The 12,259-nt window shown below is 33.2% G+C and overlaps 1 protein-coding gene across 1 annotated transcript in view; it reads left to right on the top strand.

Annotated features, from left to right (window-relative positions):
• The window catches only part of LOC126878462 (E3 ubiquitin-protein ligase UHRF1-like), a 47,656-nt gene that overhangs the window by 27,223 nt on the left and 8,174 nt on the right, over positions 1 to 12,259 (top strand). The window contains exons 8-9 of the mRNA XM_050641199.1: positions 2,033 to 2,312; positions 6,382 to 6,774. Coding sequence (XP_050497156.1) covers positions 2,033 to 2,312; positions 6,382 to 6,774 — 673 coding nt within the window. The remainder of the gene's footprint in view (positions 1 to 2,032; positions 2,313 to 6,381; positions 6,775 to 12,259) is intronic.

Genomic DNA, 12,259 nt, shown 5'->3' with positions numbered 1-12,259 from the left:
AAAAATGGTACTCTCACGAAGGACCAATACAAAAGAGAAGGAAAGGCAGGCCAAGAAAAAGATCGAAGGTCAGTGTGTACGAAGACCTGATGAAAAGTAACATTGAGAGATGGAAAGAACTAGCATTGAACAGAAGGAGATGGAGGGACGTGATGAAGGAGTGTATAAAAAGACTGAAGTGTAATTAAATAAAATTTATAAGACTAAAACAAAATGTAATCAGAAATGTAAACGTCTTAGCCCTAGGCCTACAAGGCCTGTTGAGCTTATAAATAAATAAATATATTTTGTAAAATATATCTTTATTTTATTTTGATTTTTTAATTACAAATGTCGACAACTTCTCACTTTCCATTTAAATTGTTCTTTAAGTAATCCAACATTTGCAAATATTGAATTAATTCCGCATCATTTTTTTTTGTGTAATATTTGTTAAGTATATCAATAATAGAAGAAACTAAACCTTTAAATTACATCCAGAGATATTTTTATTTCTTGATTTACATGATTTAAAGGTTTGAAACTGAGAGAAACCTACGACAAAAATTGGCAACCTCGCATAGACGCTGTCATAATGCAATACAAATGTCAGACAGCAAAATATTGATTAGCAAAATCAGAGACATGTTAACCGTAGACAAGGCATACTGAGCAAAAAAGCGTAACGCGCGGCAGTCGATCGGTGGTCTATCTATCTCTTTTTACTAAGCGATACCGCTCATATGACTGACAAAGATGGCTAGACCACGCAAAATTAATATTGACCAATGGCGTCCTTGATATCGGCGTTACACCTTGATGCACAGAGCGGCCCTTAGCTAGCCTAATCTATAGGTTATTATATCTATGAGCAAAATTCGCGATTGAAACTGAATATAGAGGACAGGTCGAACGCAGTAAAATGGCCGAAATAAATGGTATAAACAATCATTCATTTGAAGAGCAGAATAATACCGATTTGATTTAAAATCTTTTAATCTACTCATAATGGTGAAATTTACTAAAAAAATTTTAATAGTGACCAAATTCCATTCAGGTTTGTTTATACCACTTTTAGTAGTTTAAATTTATTCCACCAGAGGTCAGATACTTTGTTTTTAATCGCGAATTATCATTTTGGTGGATATCAACCACTATTTCATTGTAATCCAGTATTTTAATAAAAATTATTCAATATTCCGCACTAATATAATATAAATAAAGGATATAAAATAAAATAGTAGAAATGTATATCGCACCTCCGCTCAAAGAGTGTCATAACTCAAAAAAAATTTAAAATCGTTTTATTGCACCAACAGTTTCATAAAACTATAAACTCATGTCACAAAGTGTCACGTTTATGGGTCAAGTATTTACCGTTAGATGACACTGGTGTCATTATAGGATTATCCAAAATCAGCGACGCACCGAACACAAATAGTGTCACATATCGACTTGTGCAAAGCATTTCTCCATCTAAGCTGTGTATAAAGCGTCGTTTGTTGAGTTAAGACAGTATATGTGATTACTTTATTCAAAACAATCTGGGTATATGCTCAAGAAAAGTGACACATTTATTACTTATTTATTTATCTTTCTTTTTGCAGTAGTTTGTGTTTAATGTTGTTACTTGTATTTAAAGTTACATCATTAAAAAGTATAAGTCTGTTAACCAGATAATAATAATGATATTATATTCTGTAACACAAGTACCACTATTGGTACAAGTGTCACTATTGACAAATAATATTTCGTAAATTTTTCGTTATGTTATCTGTATAGTGTCACAACTCAAAAAAAAATGTTTTAATGATTTTTAATATACTTAATACGCTATTTTATATAGCTTAAAAATCCGTTGTAACTGCCTAAGATAGTTATTATTCTAATTTTAATAGTTTTTGAATTAAACTCGAAAATGTTGTAGGACAAACTTTAAATGTCGTTTTCTCGAAACTTTGCTTTTTTGACTTATGACACTCTTTGAACGGAGGTGCGATATGTACTCCTGTTTTATACCGGCACCTTTAACAAATACTGAAAATTGTTGTAGGGCTTTAGCACTTAATTGCAATGCTCCACTTGACAAAAATGGGGCAGAAGCAACTGATTGGAGAGCTGGTTTGCCGGTACGAGTTGTACGGAAGGGTAATCCTAAAATTAACTCAAAATTCAGCCCCAAAGATGGATTGCGGTACGATGGTATTTACAAAGTAGTTAAATATTATCCAGAGAAGGGAGAGTCTGGATTTTTGGTATACAGATATTTGTTGAGGAGGGATGACCCCAATCCAGCACCATGGGAAGAAGGTGGTCATGAAGATGAAATTGTTGTAAGTATACATGTTGATAACGATCGATCCACAATTATTTTCATCAAAATACTTAAATAAAATTATATATAACAATAAATAAAATCAAAGAAGATTCTGTATATGTCCCCCACCAATATCTCTACATACTGTAACTCTTCTTCTCATTGAGTCTATAACATTCTTTAGTATCCACGGAGTATTGTTTAATTCTTCAATATGATTCTCTATTCTTTGTGTAAAATCTTCCAAACCTACTACAGGAGTTTGAAAAATCGAATTTTTTCGATGTGGCCACATAAAGAAATTGCATGGAGTCAAATCACAGGATTGAGGGGGAGTATAATAGGCGTATTTAAACTTATCACCCTATTGTCGAAAAAGTCCATAATAAAATTCAAATTTTGCAGCGTTGTATGTATTCGAGCCCCATCTTGCTGAAAATATCCTATTAATTCATCATCCATCAATTGATTTATAAATGGAGTTAAAATTTATTGATGGTATCTGTCAGCATTTAGAATCCCTTCAAAAAATATGGGTCCTACAATACGTTGCTTGCTTATAACAACCCAAACTCACAAGTTTCTGTGGATATAAAGTCGTTTCAATAAAATAATTCGGGTTATCTGCACTCCATATCCTCATATTCTGAGAATTTATGTACCCAGAAAGATGAAACCAATATTAGTCAGTAAAAGAGTTTCTCCTAATACATAATCATTACACAGGTTTACAAAAAAAAAATAAATTGTGGACTATTTGACGAAACCACATGACAAGGGGGTTTTTGGGTTCGCTGATCACGAATCCTGGGTCCATTGATCTCTATCACGTCAGGTAAAGGTCATTTCAAGGTCAAATCAAGATATATCGACAATCGCTCTGAAAAAGTATACTAGGCAACTACCCATGGCTAAACCTGTTAGCTATGGGTATTTGCCTATCTCCTCTTCTAGCTGACATTTTTATGGATCATTTGGAATCCGTACATATGAAAAATCCTGAAATTCTCCATTGGTATCGTTATGTTGATGATTGTTTATTGATCATCTCAGGTAACTCAAATACAGTTGATTTATTACTTTCTAAAATTAATCAAATCCACCCCAATATTAAATTCACCATGGATTTAGAGTCATCCCAATCAATTCACTTTCTTGACCTCACTATTACCAGATTAAATTACCACTTCGATTTCAGTATCTTTAGGAAACCGACACAGACTGACCATGTCATACCATTATCCTCTAACCACCCTATGTCACACAAACTTGCCGCCTTTCACAGTTACATACACCGCCTTGAAACCATTCCCTTATCACAATCCAATTACATTAAAGAATTAAACATACTTCGTCAAATAGCCTTTAATAACGGTTACGATCCACACATAGACAAGCTCATTCATAAAATACAGCTTAAAGTCTTACGACATGCTGCGTTCTTTAGGTATTCGACAACCAAACCTACTTATGCTTCTATACCCTTTCACCAAGATAGGCTATCTGGGGATATTTCGAATATTACCAAAAGATCAGTAGACAACATCCAAATTTCTTTTAAAGTATCCAACAACTTAGGACAATCTCTATCCAATTCCAAAGATAGCATCAATTACGTGAATCGTAGTGGTGTTTATAGACTACAATGTTCTGACTGTGATGATACTTACATAGGAAGAATTTGTAGATCACTTGCTTCTCGCTCTCTTGAACACACTAAAAGAGAGAAAACCTCTACCTTTTCTCAACAACTCAAACATAAAAATCATAAGTTGAATATCCCAGATGATGTCGCTCTACTTCACAACATACCACAGAAAGACTTCTTAAAATTAGACTTGTACGAGGACCTAGAAATAATCAAAGAAAAACAAAAAAGTCCGAATTGTGTCAACCGCCATGTTTCGTTCAATCAGGACTTCCAACCACTCCATCGACAACTTTTGTCTTAACACATTTACAATATCACTTTTCACTCCCCTTCTACTGCTTCGTTCACATTCACACTTATAATAATTTATCTGGTACTAGCCACAGTAATCATTTTGTCATCTTCAGCCATCTAACCACTTTATCTATCCATAACATACATACAAATTACTGATATCATCATCCACACACATCAACATTATACAAATTTTCAACTACATACAACCCACCACCATATTTCTACATATGGCTATTCTCACCCTACCTATTCAATCTGTCATTACCAACATATAACACTCATCTATAGTAAAACCAAATCAAAAGTCTAATTTTCTTTCTGGCTCTCGTTCATGTTCCTTTCTCACTAATTTCCTCACAGACATCTCATATCCCCCAGCCCCTACTGTCATCATCGTATGACGGTTTCGGTTTTTGGCCCCCTTAGGGATCCGGGCAGCCTGCGAGGTCTTTAGGAATTAGTCGCCTAAGTTTGAGCTTGTGCTTTCTTAATGATACATCCCCCTAGATTATTTAAGACATTTTTACACCTCAGCCACCCCCATTGTGATTTCTTACACACTTACCTACACAAATTCCAACAGTTACCAATAAGTTAAATAAATTCGATAACTTTAAATCAACACAAAATTGCTTTTTTTAATCTTAGATCTCTTGATAATAAGATTTGATTACTGAATTTAGTTCTCGAATACAAAACTTTTGTGTAATGTGGTTTGCCTAACTACCTCCACTTACAGTATACGTGAATACATGTTTAACTACAACATCTAGTTTACTGAATTTTAAATGATAATTTTCACAATGGAGTGTGTTGTTACATAATTTCTAATTTTAACAAGCTGTACACCATAGTCTTTAAATATGACAGGTTAATTTTCAACTTCCTGTGGAACTGTCATTTCTGTCTTGTCATCGTTCGGAGGTCTCTATCCATTTCATTGTCACTTGCTGTCATACTTTCACCATGTGAACAAGTCAAATCCACAGCTCAGATGCTACGTGGGGCATATTAACAAAATATTTTAAACATCCACGCTTAATGTAGCATTTTAAACCGATGTTTCCTTGACGGACTACTTTTACTGGGCTTTGACCCACATATTTTTGTTAAATAATATCTTGGTGGTTAGCATGTACATTGCACGTGAGTATAACCTACAACTTTTCTTAACCGTATTCAAAATTTCAATATCTTTGCATTATTTTACCAGGTTATATTCATTTTAGGTAAGCACTGATGATGACTGGTAAACCAGTCGAAAACTAGTTACAGTAAAACCTCCGTTAACCGAAATAATTGGGGGGGACTCCGTTTCGGTTAACAAGAATTTCGGTTAAAATAACATTGTTTTTGTATTGTTCTTTTATCAAATTACATAGTATTAGAGAGATACAGCTACAAAACATCATTGTCAAAGGAAAACACAAAAGAAAATACAAGATCTCGTCAAAAGAACACCCTAAACATGTTCATTTTCCTTAATTTTATTGCTTTTTTTTAATTTACTTTTTATTGACGGAATTATTGAAACTGTCATGTCATTTCGGTTAAACGATGTTTCGGTTAAAAAGGTTTCGGTTAACGGAGGTTTTACTGTATGTGATTTTGATGTAGCCCTTTTGAGGGATTTTAAATATACCTTTTATAAAGGATTTTACTGTTTTTTGTATTGCATGGTATACAGCCAACTACAGGAAAACTTTTTCCTTGTGGATTTTTTAAACTTATTAGTTCCTATACTAAATTTACATTCAAGATGCAGTAGAAATAAACAAACCAAGACTCGTTAAATGCTACTAGGAGCACTCCCGAATCATAATTTACAATGTATAAACTTTTTAAATCATGATTTGGGATTTACAATGTATATACATTGTAAATTATGATTCGGGAGTGCTCCTAGTAGCATTTAACGTGTCATGGTTTGTTCATTTCTACTGCATCTTAATTGTAAATTTAGTATGCGTTGATTATGCAATTTATTTAAATTTTTGCAATAGATTGTGTTTGTTTTATTTCATTATTTTCTATTATATAATATTGACGATTTATTTTTTTTCTCTGGCTCTTTGTAAGATTTGTGCATAAAATTGTACAATTTTCTATTTTATTGTATTCTATATCTATGTTGTAGTATCCAGATAATTATTCTGAAAAACAAGGAGAAAAAGAAAAGAAGGGAAAGCCTTCAAAAGGCAAAAAACGCAAAGCGAGTGAGGACGAAATGGACGACGTAGAAGGAAAAGAAAATAAAGAAAAGCCTACCAAAGAAAAAAATACCATAACAAATGTATTCACTGAAATGATGAATAAAAAAATAAAGATAGAATACGAAGTACCTGAAGAAATAAGTAAGTTAATAAAAGAAGATGTGGACAATGCTGCCTTATGGGATGACTGCAATGAAAGTATTAAGTTAGGAAAGCAGAAATATTTGGCAAAAATTCAAGAAAATTTCAAATGTGCCTGTTGTCAGGAATTGGTGTACAATCCGATTACTACTGAATGCAAACACAACATGTGTGAGGTAAGTTATTTGTTTTTAACATATTATTATTATGTTCTATACTCACGGACAAAAATATTGCATATGCATGTGGAATGAAATTTTCCATGCTGCTATCTTTAGCCCCCTGTATCATAGGAATAGGATTTCTTTTCCGAACGCCATGTTTTCAAGTATCACATAAATGCTATAATCGGATTTAAATCTGATCTGGGCTATATACTGGCCAGTATAATTTTTAAATTGAATCTCATCAAGGTATGTATTTACTGTTCTAGCGACATGAAGACGTGCATTAGCACCAATATGTTATATCCAATACGGCTTTTAAATGACAAAACATGATCTTCTAAAATGTTTTTAATGTACCGGGTGTCCCAATAAGAATGGCTCCCAGCCATATCTCAGGAACCGTTTATAGTACAGCTTTCAGAAAAAAATATTTATAACAAAAGTTGCCTCAGGAAAAGCCTGGAAATTATTTTCATAATTGTAGGTCCACCGCTAGAGGGCGTAATTGAATATCAAAAATTTTAAAATCAAAATTTTACAAAATTTACCTAATGAAAGGGCACTGGAAATCCAATCATCGTATTCTTCATAAAATTCTGCGCATATTTCACTTCACAAGTTTAAGTCTACCTTTGCAAATAGGAGGTGGGGATAAGTGGGAACCTTCTTATAAAAAAATGGCTGTAAGTCCGGTTCTGCTAAATCGAATTTTGCATACTTGGTCTTGTTGAAAACAGCTCTTTTTCATCAATGTAACAGTCTTATTTTCGAAATAGCCTAATAAGTAATATGCCAGCTAGTCGGCGTTATTTAATTATTTTCGGAAATCTAGTTTTCTTTGGGGAATATTAAATACAAGTATGCATTTTTAATCCTGTATTACAAAATTAGACCAAATTATCAACATAATACCGAAAACCGCATGTCGATACCTTTTTTCTATCTCGAGATATCTTAAGAAATGTGTAAATTTTAAACAACTGTTAATGTCACCGGTAAACGAAGTTAAGGAGAAGTAGTGTGCTATGGAGAAAACAAAGAAACATTTTCCAGATGTAAACGTATATAATTAAAACAACAATAAGAAAAACAACACTATAAAATATAACAAAGAAATAAAAGCAACTACTTACTTAGTGACGACCTAAATGTTCAAACTGTTGCTCATCATTTTCGAGAGTAGATTGAACAGCAGTTTCAATTTCTGTTTTCGCAATGCTTTGAATGGCGTTTCGTATTTTTAGATTCTAGATCATGTTTTCTCGAGTGGTAGGCCTAGCGGCAAAAACAAGGTCTTTAATCCGTCCCCATAAATAAAAGTCTCAAACAGTTAAATATGTTGCTGTTCAATCTACTCTTGAAAGAGTAAATGCTTGCATCGAAAATGATGGGCAACAATTTGAACATTTATTCAGTCACTAAGACTAAGTAACTAGTTGCTTTTATTTCTTTGTTATATTTTATTGTTGTTTTAGTGTTGTTTGTTATTGTTGTTTTAATTAATTATATACGTTTTCATCTGGAAAATGTTTATTTGTTTTTTCCATAGCACACTACTTTTCCTTAACCTCGTTTACCGGTGACAGTAACAGTTATGTTTAAAATTTACACATTTAAGATATCTCGAGATAGAAAAAGGGTATCGACATGCGGTTTTATTTGGTATTATGTATCCGACATTCAGTATTATGTATATTGCTAATTTGGTCTAATTTTGTAGTACAGGGTTAAAAATGCTTGTATTTAATATTTTCCAAGGAAAACTATATTTCTGAAAATAATTAAATAATGCCTCCTAGCTTGCAAATTACGTATTAGGCTATTTCGAAAATAAGACACATTGACGAAAAAGAGCTGTTTTCAACATGACCAAGTATGGAAAAATCGATTTAGCAGAACCGGACTTACAGCCATTTTTTCATAAGAAGGTTCCCACTCACCCCCACCTCTTATTTGCAAAGGTAGACTTAAACTTGTGAAATCGAATATGCGCCGAATTTTATGAAGAATACGATGATTGGATTTCCAGTGCCGTTTCATTAGGTAAATTTTGTAAAATTTTGATTTTTGAAGTGAAAACTTCTTTAGGGACGTTGTGCAGTTTCTTTGGATAGGGGAAAAAGCATTGAATTCGCGACCGTCATCGCGACCCTCATCGCGACCGTCATTGCGACCGTCATCGTTCATGCTATAATATGTGTATGTATATATACATTGTGTAGACGTATTTAAATTTATAATAAATGTAAAACCTATTTTACGATGGGGAAAAAAGATTAATTTTGCGACCATCATAGCGACCGTCATCTCTTCGGCGAAATAAATTTTGTATATATATTAATTTATTATGTGTATGTATATATAAATTGTCTAGAAGTATTAAATTTAAAATAAATATAAAACCTATTTTACGATGGGGAAAAAAGATTAATTTCGCGACCATCATAGCGACCGTCATCTCTTCGGCGAAATAAATTTTGTATATATATTAATTTATTATGTGTATGTATATATAAATTGTATAGAAGTATTAAATTTAAAATAAATATAAAACCTATTTTACGATGGGGAAAAAAGATTAATTTCGCGACCATCATAGCGACCGTCATCTCTCCGGCGAAATAAATTTTGTAGGTACATATATATATTTTATGTGTATGTACATATATATAAATAAATTGTGTAGAAGTATTAAAATTTAAAATAAATGTGAAACCTGTTTTTGGATGGTGAAAAAGGATTTATTTCGCGACCGTCATAGCGACCGTCATCTCTTCGGCGAAATAAATTTTGAACGTATATTTATTATCTGTATGTATACATAAATTGTGTAGAAGTATTTAAATTTAAAATAAATATAAAATCTATTTTAGAATGGGGAAGAAGGATTGATTTCGCGATTATCATCGCGACATCGCTTCGACGAAATAAATTTTGTACGTATATTATCATAATATACGGATAATAATAGTAATATTAAATAAAAATAAATGTAAAATAAATGTAAAACCTATTTTAGGACGGGGAAAAAAGATTTATTTCGCGACCGTCATAGCGACCGTCATCTCTTCGACGAAATAAATTTTGTACTTTTCTATATTATGTGTATCTATACATAAATTGTATAGAAGAAGTATTTAAATTCAAAATAAATGTAAAACCTATTTTTCGATAGAAAAAAATGATTTATTCCGCGACCGTCATCTCTTCGGCGAAATAAATATTTTGTACGTATATGTATTGAAGTTAAAACTTCTTCAGGGACGTTGTGCACTTTTTGGATGGGGAAAAGTATTAAATTAGTGACCGTCATCGTTTCGACGAAATAACTTTTTGAAGTGAAAATTTCTTTAGGGACGTTGTGCACTTTTTAGATATGGAAAAAGTATTGAATTAGCGAACGTCATCGCGACCGTCATCGCTTCGGCAAAATAAATTTTTAAAGTAAAAACTTCTTTTGGGGACGTTGTGCACTTTTTAGATGGGGAAGAAGTATTGAATTAGCGACCGTCATCGCTTCGGCGAAATAAATTTTTGAAGTGAAAACTTCTTTAGGGACGTTGTGCACTTTTTGGATGGGGAAAAATTATTAAATTTGAATGGGGAGAAAGTAATAAATAAGCGACCGTCATCGCTTCGACGAAATAAACATTTGAAGTGAAAACTTCTTTAGGGACGTTGTGCTCTTTTTGGATGGAAAAAAGTATTCAATTATCGACCGTCATCGCGACCGTCATCGCTTCGATGAAATAAATTTGTAAAGTGAAAACTTCTTGAGTGACGTTGTGCACTTTTTGGATGGAGGAAAAGTATTGAATTAGAGACCGTCATCGCTTCGACGAAATAAATATGTGAAGTGAAACTTCTTTAGGGACGTTGTGCACTTTTTCGATGGAAAAAAGTATTAAATTAGCGATCGTCGTCGTTTCGATGAAATCAATTTTTGAAGTGAAAACTTCTTGAGGGACGTTGTGCACTTTTTGGATGGGGAAAAATATTAAATTAGCGACCTTTATCGCTTCGACAAAATAAATGTTTGAAGTCAAAAATTTCTTTAGGGACGTTGTGCACTTTTTGGATGGGGATAAATTACTAAATTAGGGACCGTCATTGCTTCGACGAAATAAATATTTGAAGTGAAACTTCTTTAGGGACGTTGTGCACATTTTGGATGGGAGAAAAGTATTGAATTAGGGACTGTCATCCATCGCTTCGACGAAATAAATATTTGAAGTGAAACTTTTTTAGGGACGTTGTGCACTTTTTCGATGGAAAAAAGTATTAAATTAGCGACCGTCATCGCTTCGATGAAATCAATTTTAGAAGTGGAAAGTTCTTGAGGAACGTTGTGCACTTTTTGGATGGGGAAAATATTATATTAGCGAACCTTCATCGCTTCGACGAAATAAATTTTTGAAATGAAAACTTTTTGAGGGACGTTGTGCACTTTTTGGATAAGGAAAAATTATTAAATTAGCGACCGTCATCGCTTCGACGAAATAAATTTTTTAAGTAAAAACTTTTTTAGGGACGTGCACTTTTTGTATGAAGGGAAAGTATTGAATTAGGGCCGTAATCGCTTCGACGAAATAAATATTTAAAGTGAAACTTATTTAGGGACGTTGTGCACTTTTTCGATGTAAAAAAGTAATAAATTAGCAACTATCAAGGCTTCGACGAAATAAATATTTGAAGTGAAAACTTCTTGAGGGACGTTGTGCACTTTTTGGATGGGGAAAATTATTAAATTAGCGACCGTTATCGCTCCGACGAAATAAATTTTTGAATTGAAAATTTCTTTATGGTCATCACTTCGCTGAAATAAATTTTGTACATATATAAATTATGTGTATGTATACATAAATAGCATAGGGCATACGCATCGCGTATATCGTATATGATATAGGTACAGCACTTCTTTTAGGATGGGGTAAAAGCATTGAGCTCGTAATTTATATACTATAAGAAGTTTTCACTTCTGTCGGCACTCCCACGAGTGCCTTCATTTTTTTTTTAATTTTTGATATTCAATTACGCCCTCTAGCAGTGGACCTACATGAAAATAATTTCCAGTATCCCGAGACAACTTTTGTTGGCCGAGAGCCATTCTTATTGGGACACCCGGTACATATCAGTTGGCATTCGCCTAATCACCTTCACGTGTTCGGTATGTCCTTTCAAAACAATACCGCTCCGTAGCACTATGCCGCCACCACCAAAACTAACGCTCTGTATGAGGTTACAACTGAAATACTGTTCGCCAACTCTTCTGTAGACGAAGTTTTGTAAATCTTGCTTCCATATGGTGAACGGTATGCCAGATGTAACCTCATACAGAGTGTTAATTTTGGTCGTGGCGGCATAACTATAGAGTGGTATTTCTTGGAAAGGAGATACCGAACTTGTGGAGGTGATTGGGTGAATGACAGCTGATATGTACATTAAAAACATTTTAGAAGATCATGTTTTGCCATTTGTCATACTTCGTGTTAAT

The sequence above is a fragment of the Diabrotica virgifera genome, chromosome 10 (genome assembly GCF_917563875.1).
Source record: "Diabrotica virgifera virgifera chromosome 10, PGI_DIABVI_V3a".
NCBI lineage: Eukaryota > Metazoa > Arthropoda > Insecta > Coleoptera > Chrysomelidae > Diabrotica > Diabrotica virgifera.
Note: the sequence above shows the minus strand (reverse complement) of the source record. Positions and strands in the feature narration are given on the sequence as shown.